This window comes from Takifugu rubripes, chromosome 7 (assembly GCF_901000725.2).
Source record: "Takifugu rubripes chromosome 7, fTakRub1.2, whole genome shotgun sequence".
NCBI lineage: Eukaryota > Metazoa > Chordata > Actinopteri > Tetraodontiformes > Tetraodontidae > Takifugu > Takifugu rubripes.
Genome location: NC_042291.1, coordinates 15,745,203 through 15,772,156, shown reverse-complemented (window position 1 = coordinate 15,772,156; position 26,954 = coordinate 15,745,203). Strand labels below are relative to the sequence as shown.

General features: G+C 42.6%; 4 protein-coding genes and 2 non-coding genes across 8 annotated transcripts; all 6 read right to left on the bottom strand.

Moving 5' to 3' along the window:
* Positions 1–1,052: 1,052 nt before the first annotated feature.
* On the bottom strand, positions 1,053–3,193 carry LOC115250387 (C-type natriuretic peptide 1). Its single transcript, XM_029838764.1, has 3 exons — positions 2,364–3,193; positions 1,817–1,948; positions 1,053–1,660 (listed from the first exon to the last, which is right to left on the bottom strand). Exons 2-3 carry the CDS (start codon positions 1,913–1,915, stop codon positions 1,379–1,381), a joined length of 381 nt encoding a protein of 126 aa, XP_029694624.1. The 5' UTR covers positions 1,916–1,948; positions 2,364–3,193; the 3' UTR covers positions 1,053–1,378.
* Positions 3,194–3,729: 536 nt separating this feature from the next.
* LOC115250368 (condensin complex subunit 1) lies at positions 3,730–18,126 on the bottom strand. 2 transcript variants are annotated; one of them, XM_029838607.1, is made up of 32 exons: positions 17,951–18,126; positions 17,428–17,547; positions 17,258–17,333; positions 17,110–17,168; positions 16,850–17,025; positions 16,339–16,484; positions 15,769–15,896; positions 15,477–15,600; positions 15,234–15,381; positions 14,367–14,564; positions 14,165–14,299; positions 13,995–14,082; positions 12,937–13,126; positions 12,715–12,833; positions 11,928–12,128; positions 11,669–11,843; positions 11,341–11,425; positions 10,373–10,509; positions 9,270–9,402; positions 9,000–9,075; positions 8,701–8,916; positions 8,449–8,609; positions 7,693–7,801; positions 7,477–7,600; positions 7,206–7,361; positions 5,769–5,946; positions 5,589–5,683; positions 5,423–5,503; positions 4,787–4,970; positions 4,547–4,715; positions 4,357–4,473; positions 3,730–3,985 (listed from the first exon to the last, which is right to left on the bottom strand). In XM_029838607.1, the coding sequence occupies exons 2-32, from the start codon at positions 17,543–17,545 to the stop codon at positions 3,903–3,905; spliced, it is 4,185 nt and encodes a 1,394-aa protein (XP_029694467.1). In that variant the 5' UTR covers positions 17,546–17,547; positions 17,951–18,126; the 3' UTR covers positions 3,730–3,902. The 2 variants fall into 2 exon arrangements, with proteins under 2 accessions (XP_029694467.1, XP_029694468.1); XM_029838608.1 differs by having other exon boundaries at positions 8,710–8,916.
* LOC115250572 (small nucleolar RNA U85) lies at positions 13,638–13,928 on the bottom strand. Its single transcript, XR_003889142.1, has one exon. It is a non-coding gene; the product is annotated as a small nucleolar RNA U85 (small nucleolar RNA).
* Positions 14,762–15,048, bottom strand: LOC115250571 (small nucleolar RNA U85). Its single transcript, XR_003889141.1, has one exon. It is a non-coding gene; the product is annotated as a small nucleolar RNA U85 (small nucleolar RNA).
* A 113-nt stretch (positions 18,127–18,239) lies between the features above and the next one.
* LOC101066650 (inhibitor of growth protein 4) lies at positions 18,240–21,538 on the bottom strand. Of its 2 annotated transcripts, none has more exons than XM_011605888.2 (8): positions 21,447–21,538; positions 20,938–21,009; positions 20,533–20,699; positions 20,363–20,462; positions 20,146–20,257; positions 19,909–20,053; positions 19,038–19,099; positions 18,240–18,924 (listed from the first exon to the last, which is right to left on the bottom strand). In XM_011605888.2, exons 1-8 carry the CDS (start codon positions 21,481–21,483, stop codon positions 18,885–18,887), a joined length of 735 nt encoding a protein of 244 aa, XP_011604190.1. In that variant the 5' UTR covers positions 21,484–21,538; the 3' UTR covers positions 18,240–18,884. The 2 variants fall into 2 exon arrangements, with proteins under 2 accessions (XP_011604190.1, XP_003966333.1); XM_003966284.3 differs by having other exon boundaries at positions 20,348–20,462; positions 21,447–21,537.
* A 183-nt stretch (positions 21,539–21,721) lies between these two features.
* On the bottom strand, positions 21,722–26,937 carry LOC101070665 (probable 28S rRNA (cytosine(4447)-C(5))-methyltransferase). Its single transcript, XM_011605887.2, has 16 exons — positions 26,826–26,937; positions 26,202–26,322; positions 26,054–26,096; positions 25,916–25,980; positions 25,375–25,706; positions 25,009–25,222; positions 24,731–24,930; positions 24,549–24,638; positions 24,177–24,264; positions 23,934–24,074; positions 23,292–23,431; positions 23,128–23,217; positions 22,932–23,054; positions 22,723–22,820; positions 22,504–22,640; positions 21,722–22,415 (listed from the first exon to the last, which is right to left on the bottom strand). The coding sequence occupies exons 2-16, from the start codon at positions 26,305–26,307 to the stop codon at positions 21,967–21,969; spliced, it is 2,316 nt and encodes a 771-aa protein (XP_011604189.2). The 5' UTR covers positions 26,308–26,322; positions 26,826–26,937; the 3' UTR covers positions 21,722–21,966.
* Positions 26,938–26,954: the final 17 nt, after the last annotated feature.

Genomic DNA, 26,954 nt, shown 5'->3' with positions numbered 1-26,954 from the left:
CTAAAATTTAAATGGGGTTTAAAACCTGCAACTCGAATGTCATGATGTGCCCATAGCAAGACTCTAGAAGATGATCTTGATTTGTCTGATTCAAGCTGTATCGTAGTGGTCAGAGAGTGTTGGAACATCAATTAGTGCTCAGACTAAACGGGATTTTAACTGCACGTCCACTCGGTGCCCCGAATCCAGAACTCTCTGCAGACGGTGTGGCTGCAGCTGAGACAGGGTGGAGGGAAACTGCCATCTAGTGCTGTGTTTGGGAGCTTCAGTATTACCATCAGAGCCCGACCCAGCAGCTCCGGCCTGGTCAAGACACCCAGAAGAGGGAAGCGAGCGGCTCCTGATCAACTCCAGCTCCTCATGGAAACACCTCCACAACATTCAGTGGCTGAATAACGACGGAGGAGCAAATGATTCTTTCCCTCATTTACCCTGATAAAAACGGCACAGTCCTATTTATCCAATACACCATTCACACATGCACGTGTGAGCAGGTTAATAAATCTTTGTTACCTGATTGATGTGAAGATTAAACCAAGATGGAGGCGCTGGAATTCCGTGGTCCCGGTTTAATCACAACCCGCACGTCGAGGTCAAAAGGGCCCATCGAAGGCAGCACCAGGGTGCCGATCACCAGAGGTGTGAATAAAAAGGTGCAAATGTCTCTGCAGCTGTCGACGACTCGACCACTTAACCTGGAATTTTCTGCCTGTGCCCACGTCTCCTGGGAGGAGAGGGGAGGTTCCAGAGAGGAAACCTGCTATTCCGTGGAGTCTGAGGCCACCCGGCAGGGCTGCCATGATCATCACCCTCCCACGGAGGCACTTCCCAACAGGTTCCACCTCAACTGAACCTTCTGCACAAATGCTTCACGTTTATTCAGAATTACAAAGGAACGATGCTGACAAAGAGGTGAAGATCCCGTTTCCACTCATCGTTGAGGCGGGAAGAAATCTGCCTTTCTCCAAGTTTCAGCAGGAAAATTTCAGTCAGCTGCTTTTTGAGCTCATTTTTTAATAGGAAGAAAAAGGTAAATTATGGAAGAGCAGGCGAAATGTTAAATATGTTTATTCATGCAAATCATAAAACAACACAGAACTCATCATTTCAGCATCTCGACGTCATATCGCCAACGGTCGTCTGGACTTTTACGCCACGGATACACGGACGGCGGCAGAAGCACGAGGAGCCAGATGAGGAGAAACCCCGTCTGAGGGTGAACGCCGACCACCTGACGGGAACAAAGCTCGCTAACATTCAGCTCAACGGTTACGGATGAAGCCACAGGTGAAATGAGGTCACATGACCAAAGCTGCAGGTTCACAGATGCAACACTTTTTACCCCTTTTAAGACTCAACCAACAGTCCGGGGGGGTCTCTAACAGCCCAGTCCACTCATGGACCCGATGCGGTCCAGTTTCAGCCCGAAGCATCCTCGGTTCCACCCCCTCCTGGACCGGTCCGGCTCGGCTCGCTTCTGATTTGCCAGAGCCCCCCTTAGCAGGCGCAGCCAGGGGGTGTCCGCCTCGGCCCATTTGGGGTACTCGTCCGCTTTGGAAGAGGACAGGTTGGACTGGTCGTCCGGGTGGCTGTTCAGCATGTTCTCCAGGTCGTCCAGGGTCAAAAGGTCATTGTAGCTTTCCAGAAACTGCTCCATAAACTGCAGCAGAATGGGGGGAAACAAATTAATTAAATTTTCAGGGAGTGTACAAGGAAGAATAATTCAATCATGGATACATTTCATTACTCTCTCCTCTGATTCCTTCCTGCTCTCCCTCCCAGCAATCTCCCCTTTTCTCCCCCCCCCCCGACGTACCTGGGCAGCATCAGAAGGCTGCTGAAGAGCGCGAGCGTCCGTGATCTCCACGGGAGTCAGCAGGAGCAGAGCGGCACAGAGCAGCGCGGGACACAGCATGGCAGCAGAGGGCGGCAGGAGGAAACACCAGGACTGAAGATGCAGAATCGTGATGCACAAACGGCTGATTTCAGTGGCCAAATGGGCTTTAAACATACCTGACAGATTATATTTAATGTGGAAACATGATATCGATATCACACTGATTTATTTGGGTATAAAGATTTAGAATATTCAGTTTTCTCTCACTGAGCTGCAACGTTTCTGCTAGTTAATAGTTTAGTCACATTTTAAAAATGTGAAAATGTTAATTTATGGAAATGGTTTCACAGCCAAGTTTGCGGTTTAGTTTCTAAAAAAAATAGTCCAAAACCCCAAAACAATAAACAGACACTTGGTGACCAACGGATTCGGCTCTACCCCTCTCACGCTTCCTCCATGTGATCGCTTCTCTGAAGAAGAATTGAGAGGAATCGCCGCAGGAAGAGGAAAAGCAGAGTTTGCTCACCTGTTGTTGGTCTTCTGTCGGAGCTCGGAGCTGTTCTGCTCCCGCGGACTCTTCCTCCCCGTCCTCGTCTCCCTCACTTGTTGGCACCTGCTGGGAGCATCACTATCTCACTGGCTGACTCCTCCCCCTCTGCCTGCGATGAAACTGAAAAGGATGTTCTTCCTCTGGCGTCTTGGCAGGAGCCGACCGTCGGGGCATCGGCGTGGATGCGGAGGTTATGAACAGATGCCCCCGCCCACCCCAACTCTGCCTCCTCTTCATCTTTTCTTTGGAGTGATGTCATAGCCTTGAAGAGCGCAGCTGCCATTGCCAAGGTGACCGTGTGGATTGTGGGACACAGCAAGGTCAGAGGTCAACCCTGACCTCCCGCATCCCCTTTAACAGGCAACCAAAGAACGTGGAAAGGTTTACAGCAGCGCTTCTAGGTGATTTCTAGTGTGATCCAATCTGTCCCTGCGCAGCCCGGCCTCCGACTCTCCCTTTGTCTCCGTTGTGTCCCAGCGTGAACTGACCTCTCGGCTCAGCTGGATAAGTTACAGTCTGTCAGCACCATCTGCTCCCTGTACCCCCCGCTGCCAAATTACAACACTCGCCGGAGCCGGACGCTCCAGCACACCTCAAACTTCAGCAGCCTCTGATTATTTCAAGTAAATAAAGCCCAACAGCATCGCGCCACACACACCCCCCCTGTGAAAAAGGAACCCAGATTGGCATGTAAATAATTGTAAATGGTTCGGAAAAAGGTCCGTGACAGGAGGCGAGCCCGCCTAACTCCACCGCGAGGACTGCGAGCGCAGTGTTGTTGGCGAGAGTCTTTACATAACATATCAATCAGAGATGCGCCCCTCTCATCTCAGCCGAGAGGACAACGTGTGGGAGAGGGCGTAGGCAAGAGATGAGCCATGTGGGGGGGGGAGAGAGAGTGGGGGGGTTACGCTGCCGTGCGTGAGATGTCAGCGAAGGGAGAGGAGCGGTAGGCGAGCGGGAGTAGGAGGAAGATGGGAGGGAGGCAGCGCATCCAGACCTACAAAAGAGATTGATTACAGGGGAACGAGGGCGGCCAAGTGTTCGGCAACAGATGTGTCAGACAACAGATGTGTCAGACGGAGGGAGGAAGAAAAGAGGATTGTAAATAAAGAGCCGTGCTGACCACAGCGAAATCTGGGATGAGAGAAAAGAGAAGCCCGAGGAGGACCAGGAGGAGCCGCGGGACTGTCGGAGCCAGCTGTGGCGGGCGTGAAACACCGCTGTCCAAACAGGGCACAACGGCGGGCGCTCGGCGCCTCAGCGGCGGTGCAGATTTATGCGACGCGCCCGGTGGAAACGCGCTCGGTGACGCAACGGCAAAGAGCAACAGAGACGCCGCTGTGACCAGAACCGGGTTTATTAAAGTCGTGGTGATTCTGTCATTAGATGCACAGGCGACTAGTTCGGTCACAACATCATTGAAAAATATACAAAGGTTAGAATTAAGTAAAAATTATTTAAAAAAACAAGATATATATATAAAAAAAAAAAAAGAGCAGAAAACGGGACAGACTAATTTCTGAGACGAGCTCGGCGGGATGAGCGGCTGATGGGCGTGGTCACTTTCGGGGTCTCGCTGTCCGCCATCACGGCATCTGTAAAAAAGAAGAACCATAAATTCCGAATAGGTTGAGACATTTTCCTGGTGCGACAGGTGATCAGTGTAGACACGCTGGAGTCTGATTGGTCAACCAGGAATCGTCACCTTGGACGTTACAGCTGCACCGTTGAGGCTCAGTTGAATATAAATTAGCTTTGATAAATATTTGCTCCATCCCTCACTGACGTAACAGTGAATCTATAGAGGAGTGTTTATGTAGCCGAAGCTCCCGTGTTACTGCTCATATAGTGGATAAACAATTTAGTTCAGTTGTTTTTCAAAATTCTTATTATGCGACAGAAAAATGGATCCCTGTGGTAATAACCAGGAAAGGATAATTAGCGGCTGCAGCGCTGCACCACTCACCCTCCTCATCCTCCTCTTCGTCGCTGCTGAAGGTGATGACGGGTTTCTTGGGCTTGCGAGATCTTTGAGGCGTCACAAAACTGTCGTCATGACTGGAAACAGAGGGCTGTGCTGCTCCTGCGAGATGGAGGGAAGTGATTTAATTCACCAAAATTCCTTTTCCTGATCATGTTGAGAGCGAGATCCCGACCTCTCTTTGTCCGTGCACGACCTCTGCTGGGCAGGGGCGTGTGCACGACCGTCTTCTCAGACGCGCCTCCTCGTTTCTGGCTCTCCTCGTCCATCTCAGGACTCTCTACGTTCTCCAGACCTCGCGTGTGAACTGCAGTCAGACGCTTCTCAAATTCCTCTACCTGAGCCTGAATGGACCAAAGTGGATCAGGACATAAAACCCCAACGAAGGAACGAGACGTGGGGGCGTGTGCAGCACCTTAAACTGGGGTTTGGCTCCACGGCGAAGCTTGACCATGATAGAAAGCAGAGGCTGATAGACTCCGAGCTCGGTCAGCTTGTCGCTGTAACATTCCCAGCATTCCTGCAGCTTCTTAAAGCCACGCTCACACATGGAGAGGAGAGACAGCGACGTGGCCAAGTCGCACCACTGACGCTCCGTCCTGTGCAGACGGAGTTGGAACACAACCTTTGGAATTAGAGTCTAAACGTGATTAGGAACTATGTGAAAGGCATAAAAATCCAAGATACTCCACATAAAAGGTCGTCGCTTATTAATATTATTTTGCTTTGCCATTTAAGCCAAATCGGATTTTCCAGGACTCCCGTGTACCTAAATTGACTTTGCCGTTGTTTAATTTAGAACGTCCTTCCTTAGAGTATGACTGAAGCAGGACTGACGGGCCAACAGCACCCTGCTCCGTCCAACCCTTCCACTCTCATACACGTCGGTTTCCATGACAAAACAGGCGCAGAACATGTGAAAGCTCTGCCGAGTCGAATCGTTAAACACCGGCCGATAATCGAACGGCGTGTCTGAAGCCGTTTATTGTGGCCAAACCAACAGATCAGAACGGGGGGGGGGGTGTAAATCAGAAATAAAGGATATTCTCACTTGGCAGTTCTGAAGCGCTGACACAGTTTCTCCACCAGAGACTCCGTTTGTCTTTCCTTGGTGATGTACGAGAACAGCTGTCTGAAACGCAAACCCCCGCTGGGTCAGATTAGACCCTCCACATGAGTCCCCCCCCCCCCGCGACAAAAACCAAGATGCGACTGACTTCATGACTGTATTGAAATCCTCGGTGGTCATGCCTCTCGCTGGGTCAGACAAGCGGCTGATTATGTCTGGGAGTAGGTTGTAGATGGCGTTGTCCTGTTGGCAACATCAAAGAAAAGGATGAAAGACCTTGACAGTGATTCTGACGGTATGAGGCCTCCCAGGACGCTCATATGGTTACCTTGGTTGCCAGCTCGTTGAAGAAGTTCAGGGCCAGGCTGGTGATGTGAGGCTCTGGGTCAATTAGCAGCACAGCCACCTCGCTGACATGACCTTTGACCTTGAGCACATCCTTAAGGACCAGCTGGGTGAGAACTGTGACAGCCGTCTGCCTCACAGATGGCACCTCATCACTCAGCCTAGAGCAGTAAATAAGGTAAAATGACCGTTTTTACACCATTCTCCCACCTTTAAAATGAACATCAACTATTTTTCAAACCTAAATCACAATAACAGAATTTTTAGGACTCCTGATAAATACTTGTAAAATATGATGAGACACTCCTGTCTGACTATATTATTATTATGTCTTATAAGCCAACACTGGAACAGAACCTTTGTCGTTGGACATTTGCTTTAACTCGAGTTACAGAGAATAACGCTGCAGGCACGACTGTGTAGAAGGGCAATCTAAAGGCATCACCACAACTGTTTAGACTTAAACTCACCCAAAAACCACACAAGAAAAGAAACTCATTAACCATTTCTCATTTATAGCAGAGAGCAGGATTCCTGGGAGCAGATCAAACACTTCCACATGCCAATGCAGGGGCTTATGGCGGCAATGAACGAGGTAATTAATTCTTAATGCTCTTATCAGGAGGCACCACGGCAACAGCCTTGAGAAATGTGTAGGTGCTGTGTGGGAGACAATTAGGGAGCACTATGAAATACTTATCAGGTAGGAAACACTAAAAGGGCAGTGGTCTGAAACACATTAATATAAAACCTATCAACCTTCATTGAGCCACAATTAAAACCCTTTTTAAACCAGGAAACAACTTCAAAGAAAACACTAAAGCATAAATAGAGGAGAACCAGGAATCACTTAATGTTTAAAATGAAAGAACGCCCACCAGCTCAACCAGAGCAGTTCCAGAACCTTTGACTTGACCCAAAATTATTCCTTTCTGCTCACTCAAATGGACTGTATGATTACAACTCACACTAGTCGTTGGTAGGGTTCTCGATCGGCCGCACACAGACAATTATGCTGTTCAGACCTTCAAGTGCCTGAGTTGGTTCACTATGAAAAGGTTTTCCACCGGCTCGTCCCCGTTTCTGTCGTAAACAGTCGGGTCATGATACGAGAGGTCACCCATATCTCCCAAAGTTACTTATTTCTCCATTAAAGTCACAGCAGTAGGAGGCAACTTTTCCCATCATTTGGATCAGTGGAGCGTTTCCACTGCAACACTTCAGTGGTTAAGAGCTACAACACTCAAATGTGGTGGCGGACGTGTGATGACAGCTCAGCTGTACCAGCAACATCCCATATTACACACTCGCTCAGCTGAACCACAAGGCGGAGGTTGTGAGTCATAACTAATTTAATCTATATCAGCTAAAATGATGATGAAGTGAAGAGCACGGGCACATAATGACACTGTAGCACAACCTGGCATAAAGATTCTGTGTCCAGGGCTCCAAAATATTTGGAAAACGAACTATGAGGTCTCCCAGGGCTATGATGGCGTTCGCTCTGACCACAGGAAGAGCGGAGCGCTCCAGCACGGTAAACATGAGACGGATGTTCTCTTCACACGCAGCTGGGCTGAAGCAAAAAAAGCAAGACAGGAAGAACACCAACGTTAAAAATAAATAACAAGGTTTTATTTGATTAATAGAGACATTTTTAATTAACATGGAAACAGGTAATGTTGTGTCACCTTATCATCATATACTGAGAGAGGGCCAGACAAGCCGCCGTGGTGAGCTGCGGGTGGGAATAACGTCCCGGAGAGCTGCAGACTTTCACCAGCAGAGGAAGGAACGCACACAACAGGTTCTCCTCTGAGCGAAGAGCAGGATGGGGAGGTTCGTTTAATCATTTATATGACAGTTTGTGAATAGAGGGCCGTAAATGAAGAGATCTGTTTTCATACCGGCCAATAATTCGGTTTCACAGATCTTCCTGATCAGTTCGGCCTCTGTGTCTTCAGCAGATGCACCAATCAAACCCAGATCTTCCTCCATGGCACTTTCATTAGCTGCCTATATGTAAAACATTTAAGCCTTTATAAAATGGAATCAAAGAGGAAATTAATCTGCAGTTAATTCAGAAATGGAACTGCATCCAAGCTAAGACTCATCATGTTTTTTAGATTCAACTATCCAAAATGTGGGACCTTATTTACATTATTTAAGCATTTAAAAGATGGAATTGACTTCATTGTTTTGGAAGAAATACTTAGAATGAAAGTTTTAAATATGTTTTATAATAGTTTGGAATATTATATAATTCCTGTAATACTAATTTATCAAACATTAGTAATAATAATATATTCGGAATGGTTATTTTTAACCATTACTTCATTCTTAAATAGTCAGTAATGGGAAAAATACATAGTTACTTCTCAATAAATCTGTGTCGTGACCCAAATTAGACAAATATTGCAATAATCTTCACTTTGAGTGAGTAACATTCACTTATTAACCTACATGATGCGAGATCATTGACAGTTATTTACAAAATTAAATTGGCCAATTAATTCCTAGAATTTATATGAATTTCTTCGCAGCTCGTGTTGGTAAATCTGAGGTTTGTGATGAATATTCGGACTTGCAGTTGTGTTATGATGCCCTTGCTGCAGGTGTGCAACACCAACACGAGCATCCAGGCAGATTTGTGCCGTCATTACCTTAGCTTTGCCAGACGGGCCCTTTTCCTTCTCCTCTCTTTCTTCCGTTTCTCCTCGCCGCCTCCGCAGTTCCGTGCTCACACTGCGCTCGAGGTGAGACACCTGCCAGAAAGCCACGCTGCCACACAGAGCCAACAACTGGGCCAGACACACGCAGTTCACTGTGGGAGTGAAACACAGGGGAGCATGCATCATTTCTCAGCATCCTCTTAATCATGCATGTGTCTAAGGTGAAGACGCACTGGGACACACCTTGTTCCCCTTGCTCACTGGATTCCTGAGACACTTCTTGATTCGGTCCGGGGTCCTTGTTGGGTTCACTGCTTTCTGCAATCTGATCGAGCAGGAGACGAGTGCTGCGTTGGAGCAGTCGAGAGCACAGCTGGTCAGGAGATTCAGCCAGAAAATAGATGAGACGGACCGCCTGTTCCATGAAGCTCTGCCAGTAAGGGTCTTCCATCACTACACCTGGAGCACACACGCCAACAGAGCCGGTTAAACCAACCGGCGAAGGCCTGAAGTAATCATTCACGCCCAACATCTGCATGTACCTTCAGCAACAGCCTGTGTGAGGCAGGCGAAGAGCTGGTGGTCTTGGGGCAGTCGAAACGGCGCGGTTTTCGATTGCTGGTAGAAAAATAAAATTAGATGTCATCATTCATATATAGCAGAAAAGGGTGTTTGTTCGTGTCCCTTGCATTAACATATATAAGTCATCACATCTAAAATGTAAATGAGAGATAGTTAAAGTAATTCAGCGTGAACTAGAACCGCTGTGAAGTTCTGACCACGGAGGCAGCTGGTTGTTCACGTCAGCTCACCCTGATATGGTCCGTGATGCTGCAGATGGTGAAGGCCGCGTCTCTGGCCAGGAGAAAATCTTCCGTCACTTTTTCTCCCAGAGCCACCGAACAAAGCGTGTCCAAATTACTTAGAACCACCTCCCTCTCTGCCCTGTTTGACACAGACATTTTCACAGAAGCAGAAAAAGCATCTCTCCAATTCCCAAACGATCTTGTGATTATGCAAACTGAAGCAACAACATCTATGCCCTCCATCACCTTAGCTGCTGTGTGCTGGCCTTGCCAGTGTTCGGATGCTGCCCAGATAATGTGCGTAGGTGGATGGGTGAGGAGAATCATAGGATTTAATAGGTTATGAATGCTGCTGGCTGGATGAAGAGAGGCAGTGGTGTGGGTGGACTGCAGATAGTCTCTTTACTCTCTCACTCTACCCTACAGCAGTGCCAGTACAGCAGTCTTTGAGGTAGATTGAGGGCGAATGCTAAAAAGATATATAGGTTTGAAATGCATTGGAAGGGAGCCTGGTTATATGGTCGTGACTGTGGCTTCAATGAAGAGCTTAGGCTGAGCATGTTTTCCTGCCAGTGTCAGGATCCTCTAAATAACAATACTAGACCAGAATGTTCAAGAACTGCTCCAGTGTTTCACTCTTTGCTCTAGTTACAGCTACTGCGAGGCAAAACACCAGTCTTTTAATATACACCATGATATTTTCTCTGTACCTGACTTAACTACATACAAAGACAAAAGTTTTGATACCAAAAAGTAATTGGCGTTGCCTCTTCTATTAAAAAAAAAAAAAAAAAAAAAAAAAAAAAAAAGTAAATAAATTCTCTTATAGCTTTCCACCTGCCACATAGTTGGCCCTTTGAATAGCATGGCTAGATCCTAAGAAGCAATGAACTTTTATGTACCAGAGTAAATTCAAAAACTGCCCGGTAACATTGCAAATCCAAACAGCAAAAAGGCAATTACACAACAGCTTATTTTTCTCCAGTTAAAAATGTAAGCCAGGCAGCCATTTTGCCGAGCAGCACTAATGAAGAAACTTACCAGTGAGCCAAAGACAATAAAAGCCTAATTTAAGTTTTTAATAAGTTCTTTTGTGCGGCGTTTCTTACCGCGCTGCCATTCCCAGCAGTAACACTGCGGCTCGCCTGTTAAGGCCAGAGGTTTCTCGTTTGCCAGTAAATCTCTCCCACAAGACCTGCACTACAGTAGACTGGAGACTGCTGCCGCTGCCAAAGAACTCCTGCACCTGCAGACAACACACCAGCAACATGATGGATATCACACCTGCTTTGTGATTTCAACCAGGCGGTCTTGTCCTCACTCACTGTGACTTACATCCATACTATAGAACAGTAATGCAAGGTTATGTAACATAGTAGGTGGCTTTATGCTGCGTTCAATTTGTACTCTGAAGTTGGAATTTCCAGGTTGGACGTTTCATCCGGTAGGATTTACTACTTAAAAAGTCAGAGATTCCTCACTACCCCTGAGTTGGCTTTCAAAGATGGCTGCCCTTATAAACAGAGCACCCGCCCAACCATAATTGTTGTAAACAATGAAATGCAGAGAAAGAATAGGCTACGTTCTGTGTTTTATCTTCGTCCACCATGTTTGAAAGTCCAGAAGTTGTTGATAGGCTAAAGAATTGCTTTTATGGAGGTCGCCGTCTTGTTTTTAGACTTAACGGAAAGCTGAAAAGTAGGCGGTGATGTCATTTCCCAGGTCCGACTTGCGAGATAAATGGAACGCAGCAATTTAATAGAAGACCCTGGCTTTGATCTTTCAATGATCAAAGGTCAAAGTCTCTTCGGAATCAGGAACATCACTATGAATAAGCTCTTTCTTGGCCTGTTGTCAATATTTCCTGGAAAATTCACTAAGGACTGATTAAAACTGAGTTATTATTGCTAACAGACAGAGAAACGCACGCTGTTCGTCAGCTAACCACCGAGGCAGTAAATATACGTCAAAGTTGTTTTTGACTGCCAAATAAATGAAACTCAGATATGAAATATATATATATATTTAAAAAAAAATGCAAAATGAAAATAATTTAAGTGGAACAACATTTACTCACTATCTCCTCAAGACACTGGATTGTTCCCAAAGATGCGTCCACCATCAGCTCAGACAGACTGTCCACAAGAGTCTGGGCCTTCGTCCTAATAAATGATGACACATCTCCTTAAACGACAAATCTCTCGTAAGATTTACGTTGGCTCACAGATTGGTGTGGCTGCCATTTTCAAGATACTCTATGTGTCATGAATGTTAAATGGCGATATGAGGCAGGCAGTTAAACATTAGTGTATCATTTAAAAAGCCTTCACACTAATATAACAGCTCAGGAGCCTGTCAATAACAGCACAGAACAGGCTAAAATCTTTGAGGTAAGTTTTACAGACCTCACAGTGTCGCCCTGGGGGTTAAGATACAGCCGTCTGTAGGCTTGAACCACAGCATCTTTAATGGCTGCATCGGTCGACCAGACCAAAGGCAACATCTTCCGAACTCCACTGACCGAGTTGGCGACACTGAACTCGCGTACTGTCACACAAAACTGCACAGCCTCCTGGACAACTGGAATCAAAGATTTTAAGAGAAAATGTGAGAATATCAAAGAAAAACATTAGACCCAGAAGTTGGTTGAACTCCCTGTTGTACCTGAAGTGGTTTTCCAGTATAACATGGAATTAATGACAGAGATGGCTCTTTCCACTTGCAAAGCAAATGTCTCTGTGTCTTTCAGGTACTGAACCAACATCTCCTGCTTCTTCAGCTCCCCTTCCTCTCCCTCCTTTTCTCCCTCTTTCTGGAGAGTTGATGGTAAGGTCTGGCTGACCTCAGAAGTGTCCTCATCAGAGCCTGAAATCAGAGAGGATAGGGATGCCAAAAAACAGGGGAAACTGCAAAGAAGTCTGTTTTTTCCAATGTAACCGAGTGTTTAGGGCTACACATAATTTAAACATTTGGTTGCTATTGCAGATTAGTATCGTGTTTGCTTTAGTTTCACCTCAAAACTTAGACTCAATTTTTAACGACACTCAAATATAGGGTAAGAGCACAATATAAAAAGTCTACATTTTGACATGTTAGCCTAATAAATATATATACATTATATTCATAGTGTGTGTGTGACATATTAATCACGTGGTGTTATCTTGGTGAAAGTTCTATCATACTCTCTTTTCATAGCTGTAAATCAAATGAGAAAGTAGAACCAATTTAATTTCTAGTGCTTTTACAATATACACAATATATGCTCTTGCTAAATATTAGATTATTCAGTTTAACATTTTCTACCAAAATAAATTGACAGCATATACTCTAACAATCAAGAGGACACATAAAAGGAATTTTAATGTATCAAATTTTCCTTCCATTAAGAGTTCTTTAGGAGGTACCAGTAGTGAGGTAGAAATGCACCAGACGGAATGTTTAATGGCTTCACCTTTAAATATCAGCCCCAGTACATTCATTAAAGTCTCGGGTGTCAGAGTGGACAGGGGAGCAAACATCTCAGATTCAGGGAAGCAGGCGTGGGCTCTTATAGAAAGACGAACCGCACTCCTATACAGAAAGACAAGGAAAAAAATAAATCCACAAATCTATTTTTGTCTACTTAGCAGTATAGGAAAAAGCATTCTGCAGGTTTTGACAGTACTGGCATCACCTGTATTTGTTGACACGGAGGTACTGGGCAATTTTCACTGCAGTCGCTCTGTCATTTCCTTCCTCCATATTGTTCTCGTCCTCCCTCTCCTCCTCCTCCGTTTCAGTTGCCGGCTCCAGTTCTGCAGCGACAGTGATGAGCAGCTCGGGCTCCATGGCAGCCCACAGCTCAGATGCTTTAATCACAGCCACTGCCAAGAAAGAACGTATGGAAATAAAGGTCAAATCCAATCAGCATGGCTTCCAGACAGTCCTACAAAGAGAACTGCAAAGAAACAACAGATAAGAAAAATGAGGGAGAAATCAATCACACTATGGGAGAGCATGAGAGCCACCCGTGAGGGGAAAAGGGAGTCAGTAGATCGTTGTGAAAAAAGTCCTAATGTTGAGAAATAAGTCAGAATAAACCATTGAAAAAGGGAAATAAAATAGGGAAAATAAAGTCAACCATGTGAGACTGTAACAGTGCAGTTGACTAACTCTAAAAAATGTTGTGCTGGCAGATAAATGAACTGGAGAAACTATACTTGGGTCTCTGCTTTAGTAAGACATTGTTTGCAATGTCAATGATGTGAGACAAAAGTACATTCATACATTTAATTAAGATCCAGGTTTGTCGCATCTAATATGGCTGAAATTTGTTCCTGGATGTCCACGTTCTCAGTATCAGACATGGCTTGCTGGGTTTCATTTTCTCTGTTTGGCCCTCAGATTACCAAAGAAGCAAATCATTGCAGACTGAAGTATAAAGAGCTGGGTGAACTTCGTAGCTTTTCCACTGTCCATACGACCACTCTGTTGGCTTCGGTACCCTGATTAGTCCACTATAACTTTAGGGGATTAATTTGGGTGTGAGCCAAATGACTGTAGACAGGCCCTTACAGCAGAGCAGGAATCCTCCCCTACACTACCAAGATTACCTGTCAGTAAAAACCAGAAGAACCCAAACTCCAATCCAGAAAGCTCTTATTCGCCTTGGTCTCATCATTGGGCAAGATGTAAAACTAAAAATATAATAATGGAGTTTATTTGGTAAAAGGTGGTTATGTGCTTCTTTACCTGGCGCCTTCCCCTCCAGTTTCTCTTTCATCTCTTTGAGTTTAGTGGTCTCTTTCTCCAGAGGTTTCTTCACATCTGCGCTGCTTAACTAAAAGAAGCAGATTACAGTCAGACTCTAAACCAAACATCCAAACGTCTACAGTAAATCTAAATATGTTGATTTTAGTTACTTTGCAGCTGTATGGATTGTGTGCAATGAAGGCAGCCAAGAGCAGGATGGCATTTTTCACTGCATTTATGGATTTGTCCATCAGTCTACCCACAGCAAGGTCCATGACCTCACTGTACCTACACAAGGGCAAGGCCTGAGACAACAGTTAGTATCCAAAACAAGCATAAACCAGTTACAATCAGTGAGGCTCCTTTGCATACTTTGCTGTTCACGATGCGTGTGAAGACCTGCAGCACACGAGCCCTGACGTGGGAGTGTGTGTCGTGCAGATGCTCCTGCAGTGTGTCAAAGAAGCGGTCACGGTCGGCTTTACCAGAATCGTCCAGCCCGTCACCACAGAGAACACGTACAAGGATCTCACCCAGCACTTCACACACTGCAACTCGCATTGTGTGGCTCTGGAAGATTGGAGAATAGGATAAGATAGCAATGCCGTTCCAGCAAAGGACTGTGTTTCTGAATCAGAATCTCTGTATGCTGAAATAGAATTCCTGAGGGAAAGTAAATAACGCTAAACAATTGCATGTATACATTAGCAAGACTTTAGGTAAATGTGGTAATACAACAGTCTTTGTTCATGAGTGTTACTTCAATCTGCCTTCAGATTACCAAAGAGAGAATTCATTGCCCACTGAACAACAAAGAGCTGAGTGAACTCCTAGCCTTACACACACACACACACACACACTGTCAGCCTCAACCCAGCAATTATTCAGCTGCGACTGTAGAAGAATAATTTGGGTGAGCCAGGTCACTGTGGGCAGGCCCTTACAGCAGAACAGGAATTCTCCCCTGCACTGCCAAGATTACCTGCCAGTCAAGGCTAGAAGTACCCAACTCTCAATCAGTAAGCTCCTATTCGCCTTGGTCTCATCATTAGACAAATGAAGACTTCACTAATGAAAGATCTATACTTTCATGTCAGTGTGACATTAAAAAATAACAATCCTGATGGTGTTGTCCTTTCTGAAATGTGATCCACCCGTCTAGCCTTGTACATAGATCGGATTTTCATGTAATTTGGACACAAGTAATTTTAGAATTGTCATGTTTCGAGTGTGCTGTACCTCTCCTTCCAGATGTGTGATGAGTACACTGATGTTGGGCATGATTAATTCAGGAACCAGAGCACCAAGCTCTGAAAGGAACGACGCAAAAGCTTTGACACCCGACCCTTCTCTCGCAAGCTCCTCACTTGATTTCTGACCAATTTCTCTGAAAAGATAAAAAGGGAGGCAACAGAAATTTGATTTTGTTTCCCATCGGACTAACAAAAGATCTTATTTTACCCGTACATTATAGGGACTAACCTTATTATTTCTCCTATGATAGCCCTGACACCATATTCTGTGCTCCACACAGAAACTGCCTGAGCAAACACAGAAGACAACTGCTCAAAGTGTTGCAGCAACTGGATCACCTTGACACTCGCACCTGTAAACATGAAAGGGAATATTAGAAAATATACCCAAGATATGCTCAATTTTACATAGGAAGGAGGTTCTCCAACGATATAAAAACGTAGACTATTGAAACAGGGCAGAGCTCCTCCTTCAGTTGTAATTCTTGCTCACAGGCCTGGGCTGTGACTGAGAGACTGACCCAGAAGGTGGCTGTACTTCTTAATTAGCACGCCCAGCAGGTGGATTATGCAGTCTCTGGTGGGTTTGCTCTTGACATGGCTGATTGTTGGATTCTCAAGTAGTTTATAGCAACAGCAGGTCACACAGCTACAAGAAGAAAGGAGCAGAACGAAACATTTAAAAAGGGTTAATATTGAGTCAGAAATGCAGGACGAATTATTTTTTTGCCAGTATACACCAACAAATACACTATCACGTACTCACTAATTATGCATACAAAGTTGCTGCATTTCTTTCGCCAAGCTACATTTAAATGTGCAGCGCCGATGTAAATCAAAACTATTCGCTATTAACTATGAGACCCAAACCTTTCCCCTAAGAACAGCTAAACCAGTGTGGGTGTATTTACAATGGATTAAAAAATAAACTAATTTAACACACTTCAAAATAAATATAAGCCTATTATGTTTATCCATGGAAACGCAAACAAGTGTATTTCGTTCTAAATAAAGCATTCATGTTATCGATGGCACAGAGCTGGATGAGAAATTACAGAAACAGGACCAATACAGTCCCACATTCACGTTACCTGATAAATTCTTCCTCCACCAAGGACAGGTTCCAGAGGGAACGGATATCGAGCTGCAGGAGCTGAATGAGAGCCTGCAACACCCTTTCTCTCTCTGAATCCCACTGCAGTAGTCCTTCACCACCTGATTTTCCCTTTTTACCACCCTAAGAATGCAGAAAGGAAAGAAATAAATTAGGGACAAAAGGGTTTAAAATTAGTTTTAATGACCATCTCGAGGAAAACACACATACATCCCAGGCTCTCAGAGGGACAAAAGGCCCATCCCTACAAAACCACCATTGTCAGCTTATACACATTCATACAGTCTGAATCTTATTGTATACGGTGTCATTTTGACCGCAGATTATCAGTTTGGGACACAACTCCAAACTACCATGATTATCCACCAGGCAGCAGGCAAGAGACCACAATCTGTAGGTTAACATGGCTCACAGACCTTGGCATCAGCAAGCACTAGAAACGAACCACCAATGATATAAATATTAATTACTGTCTGTTAAAAATGTACCTTTCCAGGTGCTGTGATAATATTCTGTCTGTATGATTCACTCTCCAGGGTCTCTGTCAGCTTGCAGAGCAGATAAACACTCATTTTAACTGCATTAAGCTGGTCTTTGCGTTCTGCAGCCGAGGTGGAGGTGGAGATGAGCAATGGTGGCAGGGAAGCAGCCAGGCCACTGACCACTGCAAGAGAAGAAAATCCAGATCTTGTGCCCTGGTGTAACATAAATCTGAGGCATTTTAAACAGACAATGACGAACTACTGACCTTGGACAAGCAATTCTAGAGCGTCTTCTTTCACACCAGGTTCCACTGAATTACTGTGCCTTGAAAGCAAAAACAGTTTTGTACATGTTGCTCCTCACGGCTACTAATAAAGAACAAAGAAAGCGAACTTAATTAAATCGAAACTTACTGTAGGACACTGTAGCCTGTGTCGAAGTGCTCCAGAATACACAGAGGCCCCTGACTCCTCCACGCCATCCTCAACTCTGCCAGGACAGATACAGTCGTTAATATGCTCACTTCTACATTTAATAAAGTCACTGACCAACAACAGCCCCGTTGCTTAAATGTAATGCTTACTACTTAGAGATGATGGCAGATGTTTCGGGGGCACTACATCTTGAACAACGTACTGGTTGATTCCTCCAGTCTTCACCAGATCACCCACAGAGATGGGAACAAAAAAGTCCCAAGACATCACTGTGTCGAAAAGAAAGATTTTGTTTTTCATTTCAACACGTTGGAATGTTTTATCTATAGCCAACGTGGAATTGTATCAGGTTTCGCTAATTACAGTTTCACGTAGCTGTACTATCAAATAACGTAACGCTGCTTTTGTTTCCCAAGTTTATTCCAACTACGCTGGAAACTTAAAGGACTCTAAACAACGTTTAACTTCATCTAGTTTAGATGTAGTTATTTATTACAATACAAATTATTACACGAGTTTGTTTGTGTATTCAGCTAATCAAATTGCGCATTTTTTTTTTGATTTAGCAACATTAGCACAACCGTGCCGAGCAAGTATCCTTCGAACTTGTAAACGGTTTAGTCAAGGTTATGTTAAAAAAAAGTTTTCTAATGATTAATAAATCAAACTTACCGGATGAGTATGTAGTTCTCTGGGCCACAACTCAACCTCCGACCAAACAACAAGTATTCTGCTCAATAGACCGTCTGCAGAACGTTTGAATCCACTTTTAAATTCGTTCCGACATCGCGCCAACCGTCTCTGACGTCATTTTCATGCGCCACTGGAACAAATATGTTCTTCACAGCACCCCCACCTACCGCACAAATTAAGAACTACACCCCGTTAAAAAAGGACTCTACAATTAAGATTTAAGATTCCGAGGTATAAATAATATGCAGTCTAATTAATAAGAATAGGCTTTTTTTGAGGTAGTAGCTGTATTCAAATGATTGAAAACACAAGCACCCTTCTCCTCTGTACCAATTTTCAGCTACAAACATGACAATGTTTTTCCAAAAATGTTCAATACAGCATTCAGCCAAATGATAAGATAAAAAGGTAAAACATACTACCACAAGTGACCTATACTGTCAAGATGCAGCATTTGTCTTCAAACTCTGGACTTCTGTGTTAAACTAGTGTTCCCAGACTAAGCACAATATCTACTGTACACCAAGCAAATAATTATCCATGTCAAAAAACAATTTAGAATTAAAATACTTAGGTTTATGAACATATGACTCGAGTATTGTAACAACTTTTCTTTTATACCACATGAGCAGTTGTTGTAGTGTCTAAAGTTCACAAAAAATGTAAAACAAAAAAACCAAAAAAAAAAACAAACCCACACACACAATAAGAGCACCATGTGTACCTATTAAAAAAATATTTAAATATTAATGTAACCACCTGACTCCTTCAAAGATGCTGCATCAGAACATTACATAAACCAAAACAAAAGCACCAAATGTTAAGGAAAATTAAAAAAAAAAAGTCACTTATGAAGAAATATTCTAATTTTTCATTTGATCAGCATCCATCACTTCCAAGACCACAAGGCGTTCTATTTTCTCTTTCTGTCTTGAGAGCATCGAGGACAATACCTACATAGCACAGATGAAGAACAGCAAAACATATAGTTAAAAGAGCAGAATTTGCCAGTACTGTCATGCTGAAAACAAGTGGCATCAACCGTTTAAATGTTTGAGTTTCGTACCATTTGCCTCTTGGTTTGGTTGTCAGGCCCACACATGCAAAGTGGAACCATTCAATGGAGCACTGAAGAGACAAAAGAATACAATTTATCTCAATAAGGTGGTCGATTGGAGCACTTAAAGACATAAGAGTGGAAAATGCCAGCTCAAAAACAAAGTCATTCATTCCAGAAAAACACTGTTCTGTCCTCCAGTGATTAATCACTGTCAACTGTGACCTTATCCATAGAGGAGACTGCAGGACTCCAAATGCTCTGTTTGTGGTTAATATCAGGAAAATATTGAGGGTGATCATGTATTCAATGTACAAAACCTGCTTTTAAAAAGCCTTATTAGGATTTATCCTTCCCATAATTCTATTTTATTTGAACAATAATGCTCTCATATTTTTTTAAATCTAAGCGAATGCCACAAATTACACTGACTTGTGTGGCATTTGATATAATTTCACTTTAATAATTGCACTCCAAAACTGTAACCTTTAGATATGCCATTCACATTAACAGTTTTATCAAAATGCAAGGACACACTGAGTGAGAGGAACTGTCTCATTATAGGTTTGACTATGTGAACACAAAATTCAACCTTTTTTGAAAACTTTATGCAAGCTTTTAACACAAAAAATGTATAGTTTTTTTTTTTTTTTAATCATCAACCAATGTATGTAAATGTCAGTGGTTGCATAACACGTTATCATCAGGCACTCTAATGGACTGAGTCATATTCTCTATATTAAAACAAAAACCTTCCTTCAAGTCTTTTTGGAACAGCAATCCTAGAATTCCCCCGACTACAGAAAATGGACTTTTTAAAACACTAAGATAATGTGACGTAAGCAACAACACATGCTCATTGAGAGGCCACTAAACTCACATCTGTGTTGTCACAGCCAATCATCTCTCCATAAGAGACCTGGTGACACAGGCAGTAAGTGGGTTCATTGGGGTCCACTGGCATGTCCAGTACATCAGACGGGTGCACATTTCCAAAATTGTTAGAGGGACTGTTGAATTCCCCTCTGTTGATGGAGAAAAAGCGTTGCATGTCAAAAATGGGTCAATTAAACCAACTTTAAAAAAAGTTCAAAGTAAGAAATGACAAGAAACATACGACTGAAGCAGCTTGACTTTCTTCTGTGCACTTTTGGGACTGCCATCTTCATCTGAACTCTTTACTTTGGACCGTGTTTTAGCCATTTTCTTCTCCTTCTGTCTAGTGTCACCTGAAAGAGGAGAGTGAAATTGAGTTTTTCCTTAAAATAAGGTTTTTGGATCAGCCATTAAGCAGAAAATAGGAAAGTGTGAGCACACACCTTTCTTTCCCTTACTAGAGGTGGAGTCATAGTCTGTGCTCTCAATCTGCTTCTCCTTCAAGTCAGCTTCAAACCGAGCCAAGTCGGTGTCAAGACGCCGGATGTGTTTGTCAACCTGTAAAAATCAGAACTTAAGGACTGTGTGTGGTAGAAAAGTAATGCGATGTATCATACTTGATACTAACCATTTCATAGGTCTGCATAGCCAGTTGCACCTTGTCATCTCCAAACTCCTTGCATTTGCTATAAGACTGCTGAATCTGCCTCAGTATGGACAGTTTTTGTTCAGAGGAAATAGTCCTGGCATTGGCTGTGTACTCTTTAGCCAGGGAATCAATCTGTCCTTTGAGATCTAACAAACGAAAAGAGTAAGACTTCTTTATAACAATGAAATCAATTCCAATGTCATTAAAACTCAAATACATATGTGAAGCACACGTTTGGTATCTCCGTAAACCTCGAATGGAGAAACACTCTGCAAGTCCCACCTTTTATATAATAACTGTGTTTTGCTTAACCGGATTACTTTTAACTGTTTTGCAGTTGGGCTTCCTAAAAGTGCACCCTAACAGGCACCAAATCCCACTCACCCTCCGTGCGTTGGTCTAGATCTCGCATCAAATTGAAGTTTCGCTGCAGCTCGAAGGGCAAGTTTTCTATACCTAACGTGATCGAGAAAGAGACAAATGTTTGATCACAGTTTCAGCGAAACCAGCATTTAACGAAGACTTCCTGCAGGAATGATCGTTAGCTTAATGGCAGCGATTAGCTTTAGCGTGTGAACTAATGGTGCATCTGGTTTCACGACACATAACAATAGTAGTTTGGTTACTATATGTCAAAACATTGATTCATGTATGATTACACGACATATGTGCCATGCACTCTCCAACAGCACCCATTCTTCCCTGCCGATGGGATGCGGCATTCCAGCAAATAGTCTGAGCCTATGCCTACTCAGTAGAGCAAAAGATAAAATGCGGTGTTCGAAAAGCAAAATAGCCACAATGGTTGAAATATGAGGTACGAGCAAAAAAATGACCAAACAAGATAAGTTGGAATCGTTTTCATAACAGATTCAAAGTGTAATGTATCTTACTGTCCAAATAATGCTCCAAATACATCCCCGCCGCCATCTTAGAAAATGTAAACAACACAGCTTCCGGTTAGAAATGCTCTAATCTGATTGGTTGTTTACCTTGTATTTCAGGCTGGGGGCGGGGCACTCTGCTCCGTCGCTTCTATTTTTTAATATCAGACTGACAGGGTATATTGTTATACAGTACTTTATAATAATGATTTTTCCATTGCCATCATACTGCAACTTACAAAATTAGCTTATAAGACTCAACTTTATATTAGTCAAATAAACTGTTGTGGGAAAAATATCTTAAAAGTTTATTACGTTTTTTTGAATATGCTGTTGCTTCACAATTAATTCAATATACAAAGTAACATTCCATAAACCAAATAACGTAGGAATCACCCAAGCAGGAAGTTGTTTGTACACAACTATTACAATTTAACAGAAACGACGTCACAGTTCTGTCATGGTAATGGGATATTACAATTAGAAGAGACAGTCCAAAGGAAGCTTACAATAACAACTGTAGTTAAAATTACACTGTCATACCATCTTGTTTTTCTAACATCTTCTTTAACTTTTTGAATTTGTTCTTTCCCATTCTCTTCTTTGCCTTCATTGGCTTCTTTATCTTTTTACCCTGCTTTTTCTCAAATCTGCTTCCTTCTTTTTTATCAGCCTTTAGTTCTTGTTTCGTTTCACCAGCTGTCTTCACTGTGGGCTCCTTGGCCTTCGTCACCTTGACAGTGTCTCCATCCATCTTGGCAACCTTTGCTTTTTTTGGTCCAGTGGGCAAGTTATTTTTGCCTTTTGCCTTCTTGTTTGGCATATTCTTCTCCCCCACTGTTCCATTGGCTTGGACTTTTTCCTTCAGGCTGCCCGACTTGCCAGGAACAATCTTCTTCCTGTTGTCACTTTGGGATGGTTCCTCTTTTGTGGTGTCATTAAGGACCGGGGCCTCAGGAGTATCTGTCTCTTCTTCTTCTAAATAAAATAAATAAAAAGGAGCATTTTATTTTTTAAATAGGGAAAACATTGTGGAAAAAAGTGTACTCAAGAAAAAAAAAGCTACCTTGTACCACTGGTGCGGTCGGGATCACATTGGAGAATTTCTTCAACTTGGCCACAAAAAAACCATCCATATTATGTGAATGAGGGTAAAAGCGCCGAGACAGTTGCAAGGAAGGGTGGAATCTACGCTCTTTGAACCTAAAGGAAGTGTAATAGGCATTTAGTGCCATGACTAACCACACTATGCATTTAAATAAAAGAACAGCTGTATGACTCCGACCTTGTGAAACCTTCTTTTCCAAAGTCAAGTCCTGTGGGAACCAGCTTGACGTTCCTTTTCTTTAAAGCGTAGTCCACTACCCACTCGTTCTCCTCCACCTTTTGGAATTTGGGTCAGTTAGTGACTAAACGTAAATGCTGAATACTTGACACTCTGTCAATTAACATATGTACCAACAGAAACCTAGATGCATTCTTCAGTACACGTACCATTACTGAGCATGTGCAGTAAACCAGGTATCCCCCCGTTGGAGACTCTGCATTAATGGAGTCGATGGCAGATAAAATGAGCTCTTTCTGCAAATGTGCAGAACGATTAACATCTGCATTATCCTATTGGAGAGAGGGGAATGATATTAAAATCCTTTATCAGTGTAGCAGCGCATGTAAACGATGGAAGGTTTACCTTGCTGGTCTTTACAGCAGGATCTTTAGCAATGACTCCTGTTCCTGAGCAAGGAGCATCGAGCAACACTCTGTCAAAACCGCCCATCACCTGCACGACAGTGTCAGCTTTATACGCGATTTAAAAACAATGTTATTGCTGCGTTTAGATTCTGGTCATGTTACCTTTGGGAACTGCCTCCCATCGTAGTTGCAGACAACAGTGTTGGTCACCCCCAATCTGTGGATGTTGCCCACCACACTCTTCAGTCTCTCTTTATTAGCGTCATTGGCCACGATCGTTCCTGTGTTTCTCATCAGCTGAGCTAATTTTGGAAAATTGAGGTCATTCATTCAATTTGAAAAAAACAAACAAACTATTTTCCATTTTTTTTTATTTATAATTGAATTACGCAACAAAAATCTACACAAAATTAAATTGTAAGAATCAATTAACACTTCAAATCAACACTAAAAATATTTTCCCCGTCTTAAAATGTGACAATATAAGGATTTTAAACAGTATAGGATGTAAACACCTTCTCCCAGTCTGAAAACTCTAATGCTGCAACCCAATATTATAGTTCTGCACATCAATCATCATTATAAAGTCATGTACAGGTTTAGGAGCACTATATTCTGCAGCTATACTATAGCAAGCTTCCATAATACAAGATTATAATGTGACACAAGAGACCCCTGAACTGCAACAGCAATCCAACATTAACAATAACAATAACAATAAAAGGTTTCCTCCGTTTCCAAATGCTAAAAGAATCAATAAAGCTGATGTTTATCCACCAACAACAGAACCAAATCTTAGCTTACCAATATAGGTGGTCTTCCCTCCAGGAGCTGCGCTCATGTCCAGAACCAGCTCTCCCTCTTGTGGAGAAAGTGCCATGACTGGCAGAAAACTGGAGGCTCCCTGTAACATGTACTGGCCAGACAGATACTCAGGGGTGGCACCTGATTTCAAATATTACAACAACATATATTTAAAGCACGTGTTATAACAGAAAGACTTACATGTTCTTTGCCAAGTAACTCTAAAAATGTATATAAATGTACCTATGGGCACTGAAGAATCATAGATGACCAAACCAACTTTTGACCATTTTCCCAATGGATCGAGGTTCACTCCTCTGTTGATCAAGGCCTTAAAACAAGGGAGAAACGCACCAATGTCAGAAAAATGTAGCATTTATTTCACCCCAAGTTTATAAAGCAAAATTAGAAATATACCTTTTAAACTGAATTATTCATAAAGGTCCTGGAATCTTTAGCTATAACTGCATTCCATGCTGCTTTTTTAGATTTTAATATTAAATAGCTCACTATTCACCAGCAATATTACATTGATATTTATTTTTGGTTTACCCCCTATAAAGTCCATGAGGCTGCTGTGTGTAAAACTACCACAAATGGCTACCGTGTAGTTACCTGTGCAAGGTCGCGTCTCCTCGTTTTCAGCGTGTTGGTGCGAATGGTTACAGGTCTTTGAATTTCATTGGCCTCAAGGAAATCTACCAGCTGTAAGCAATAAAATAAAGAGATAATGATACAAACGTTTTTGAGAGAAACAACACTTAAACTTTGGGGGGAGAAAAAAAATAGGCCGTTACCTCTGAAAGAGGGAATAAGTCCATAAGTTTCTCTATGAGGAAATGGTTGTAGCTGTAATAGGTGCAGAGATCCTTCTTCAGCAGAGACATGTACTCTCCTCTCTCTTTCCCCTCCTCCCTCTTTGTTGAGAAATTGCAGAGGACATCGATGTTGTCCTTTATTCTTTGATGAATCATCTTCAGGTCTACTTGCAGGATGCCTTGAAGGCGGATTGAAAAACAAAGTAATGACTAACACTTCTTTTATTTGGTATTTAAAAAGGAGATATAATTCTCACCTTCTTTCTCACATTCTTCTAGTCCTGGTAACCTAAACTGATCCATGTCTTCGTCCATGTTGGCCTGTACTGTGTCTTCATTCTCACTGTCACCATCGGATTTTTCATGACCTTCGTCATCGCTGTCATCTTCGTCATCCTCATCCTCACTCATCAAGCCCATGGATTCCTTCAGCTTTTTTCCCTTTTTGGCTGCTCGTTCAATGGGAAGAAGCTAAACAATGAAGGAGACAAAAAGATTTGATTTTCATATTTTTCCACATTAGCAATATCTTAACTTTGAGAAGCAAGAATGTTTAGTCTTGGGATGGACATCAACGAGATTTATTAGGAAAAACAGTGACTGTCAAGAACTGCTGTACTCACTTCCTCTCCATCACTTTCTTCTTCTTCTGCTGCTTCTTCATCAAGAGTTCCATAGTCATCAACCATTGTTTCATCATCATCATCATCATCCTCCTCCTCATCGTCATCCTTGCCGTCATCATCATCATCATCTTCTTTCAATGCTGTTTTGGCATTCTTCTGTGGCTTCTCTTTCCCTCCCTTCTTCTGTGATAGTGGCTGCTTCTCCCCCTCTTCCTCCTCATCTTCCTCTTCCTCCCAGTGCTCATCACTGTCATCCTCACTTGGTGGTTCTTCCATTTTGCGCTTCCTCTTTGCTGGTTTTAACCATTTACTGTTCTCATCAGTAAATCCTGAAGGGGAAAAATCCTTTAAAACTGTTTCTGATATGATGAAGTGTGTGTGTGTGTGTGTTTATTAGAATAAACACAGCACGGCAGTCTACAAATGGCTTCAAAGGGTTCCATCGTAACAATCTTATCAATGATAAAAATCCAAATGAAACACATTAATTTCATAGCCACTCCTGCATTAAGATATAGAGAAACACTGATGTGGTTACCTTTCTTTGGCTGTTCCTTGAATGCATCTTTGGTTTGTTGCAAATTCTGCCCTCTTTTAACAGCTCTAAACAATGACACATAATTTAACAACTCAAGGAAAATTAGTCCTTTTTACAGTCAGTCAATCAAACTCTTACCGTTTCCTGGATCTACTCGACAGTCGTTTTGGTCCAGTCTCCTCTGTGGGGAAAAAAGAATAAGATGAGGAAACCCTGGTTGAATTTGTGGTAGATGTTTAGAAATTAGTGACTTTAGACATAGTTCATATAAAGCTGACATAATCACCATCAGCGATAAATTTGGCCAACTCAGTTTCTGCTCCTTGCTGCTTTTTGGCTTTCTTTCCCGGCCCTCTCTTGACCTTATTGGCAGGATCCAACTTCCGACCCATGACTCAAAAAATAACCTGGAAATGGAAAGAAAATCAAACATCTATTTTCCATGTGCAATGACAATCAAGTTGAATTCTAAATCTATACGGCACTAAGTACAGATATAATTGGGGATGCTAATTGTAAAGCTATAATAGCGGTTAAATTTTCAATTTTCATAGAGACAAATATTCTTTGCTGGAAAGTCCAAGAGACAAAAAAGAATTATATTTTTTTTATAGGTAATCAAGGACAATAAAATCAAATACTTAAACGTGTCTGACGTGTACAAGTATTGTAACAATTCCAGTGAGAAGCGGATCATCGAAGCATGAACTATTGCAAACTTAAGATAATGCAGAGCAATTAAAGGCTTTTTTGGTGACTAAAGACCGAAGGAAAAGCTGCTCGGGACAGTATTTCACACTTTGGATTCTTCAACATCCGTGACGTCTCCTAAATGTAAGATTATTGAATTTATTGATCAATACAATTCAACAAAGCGTATGCGGTAAAAACAGGTGATTCACGGACTCACCGATTATGCTGTTTCTATATGTAACAAATCCTGAATGCGCGATTTAACATAAAACGTCCACACGTGAATTCTCGTTCCACACGTTGTGGAAGAACATCCGGCGCATATTGATGACGACAGACGACGCGT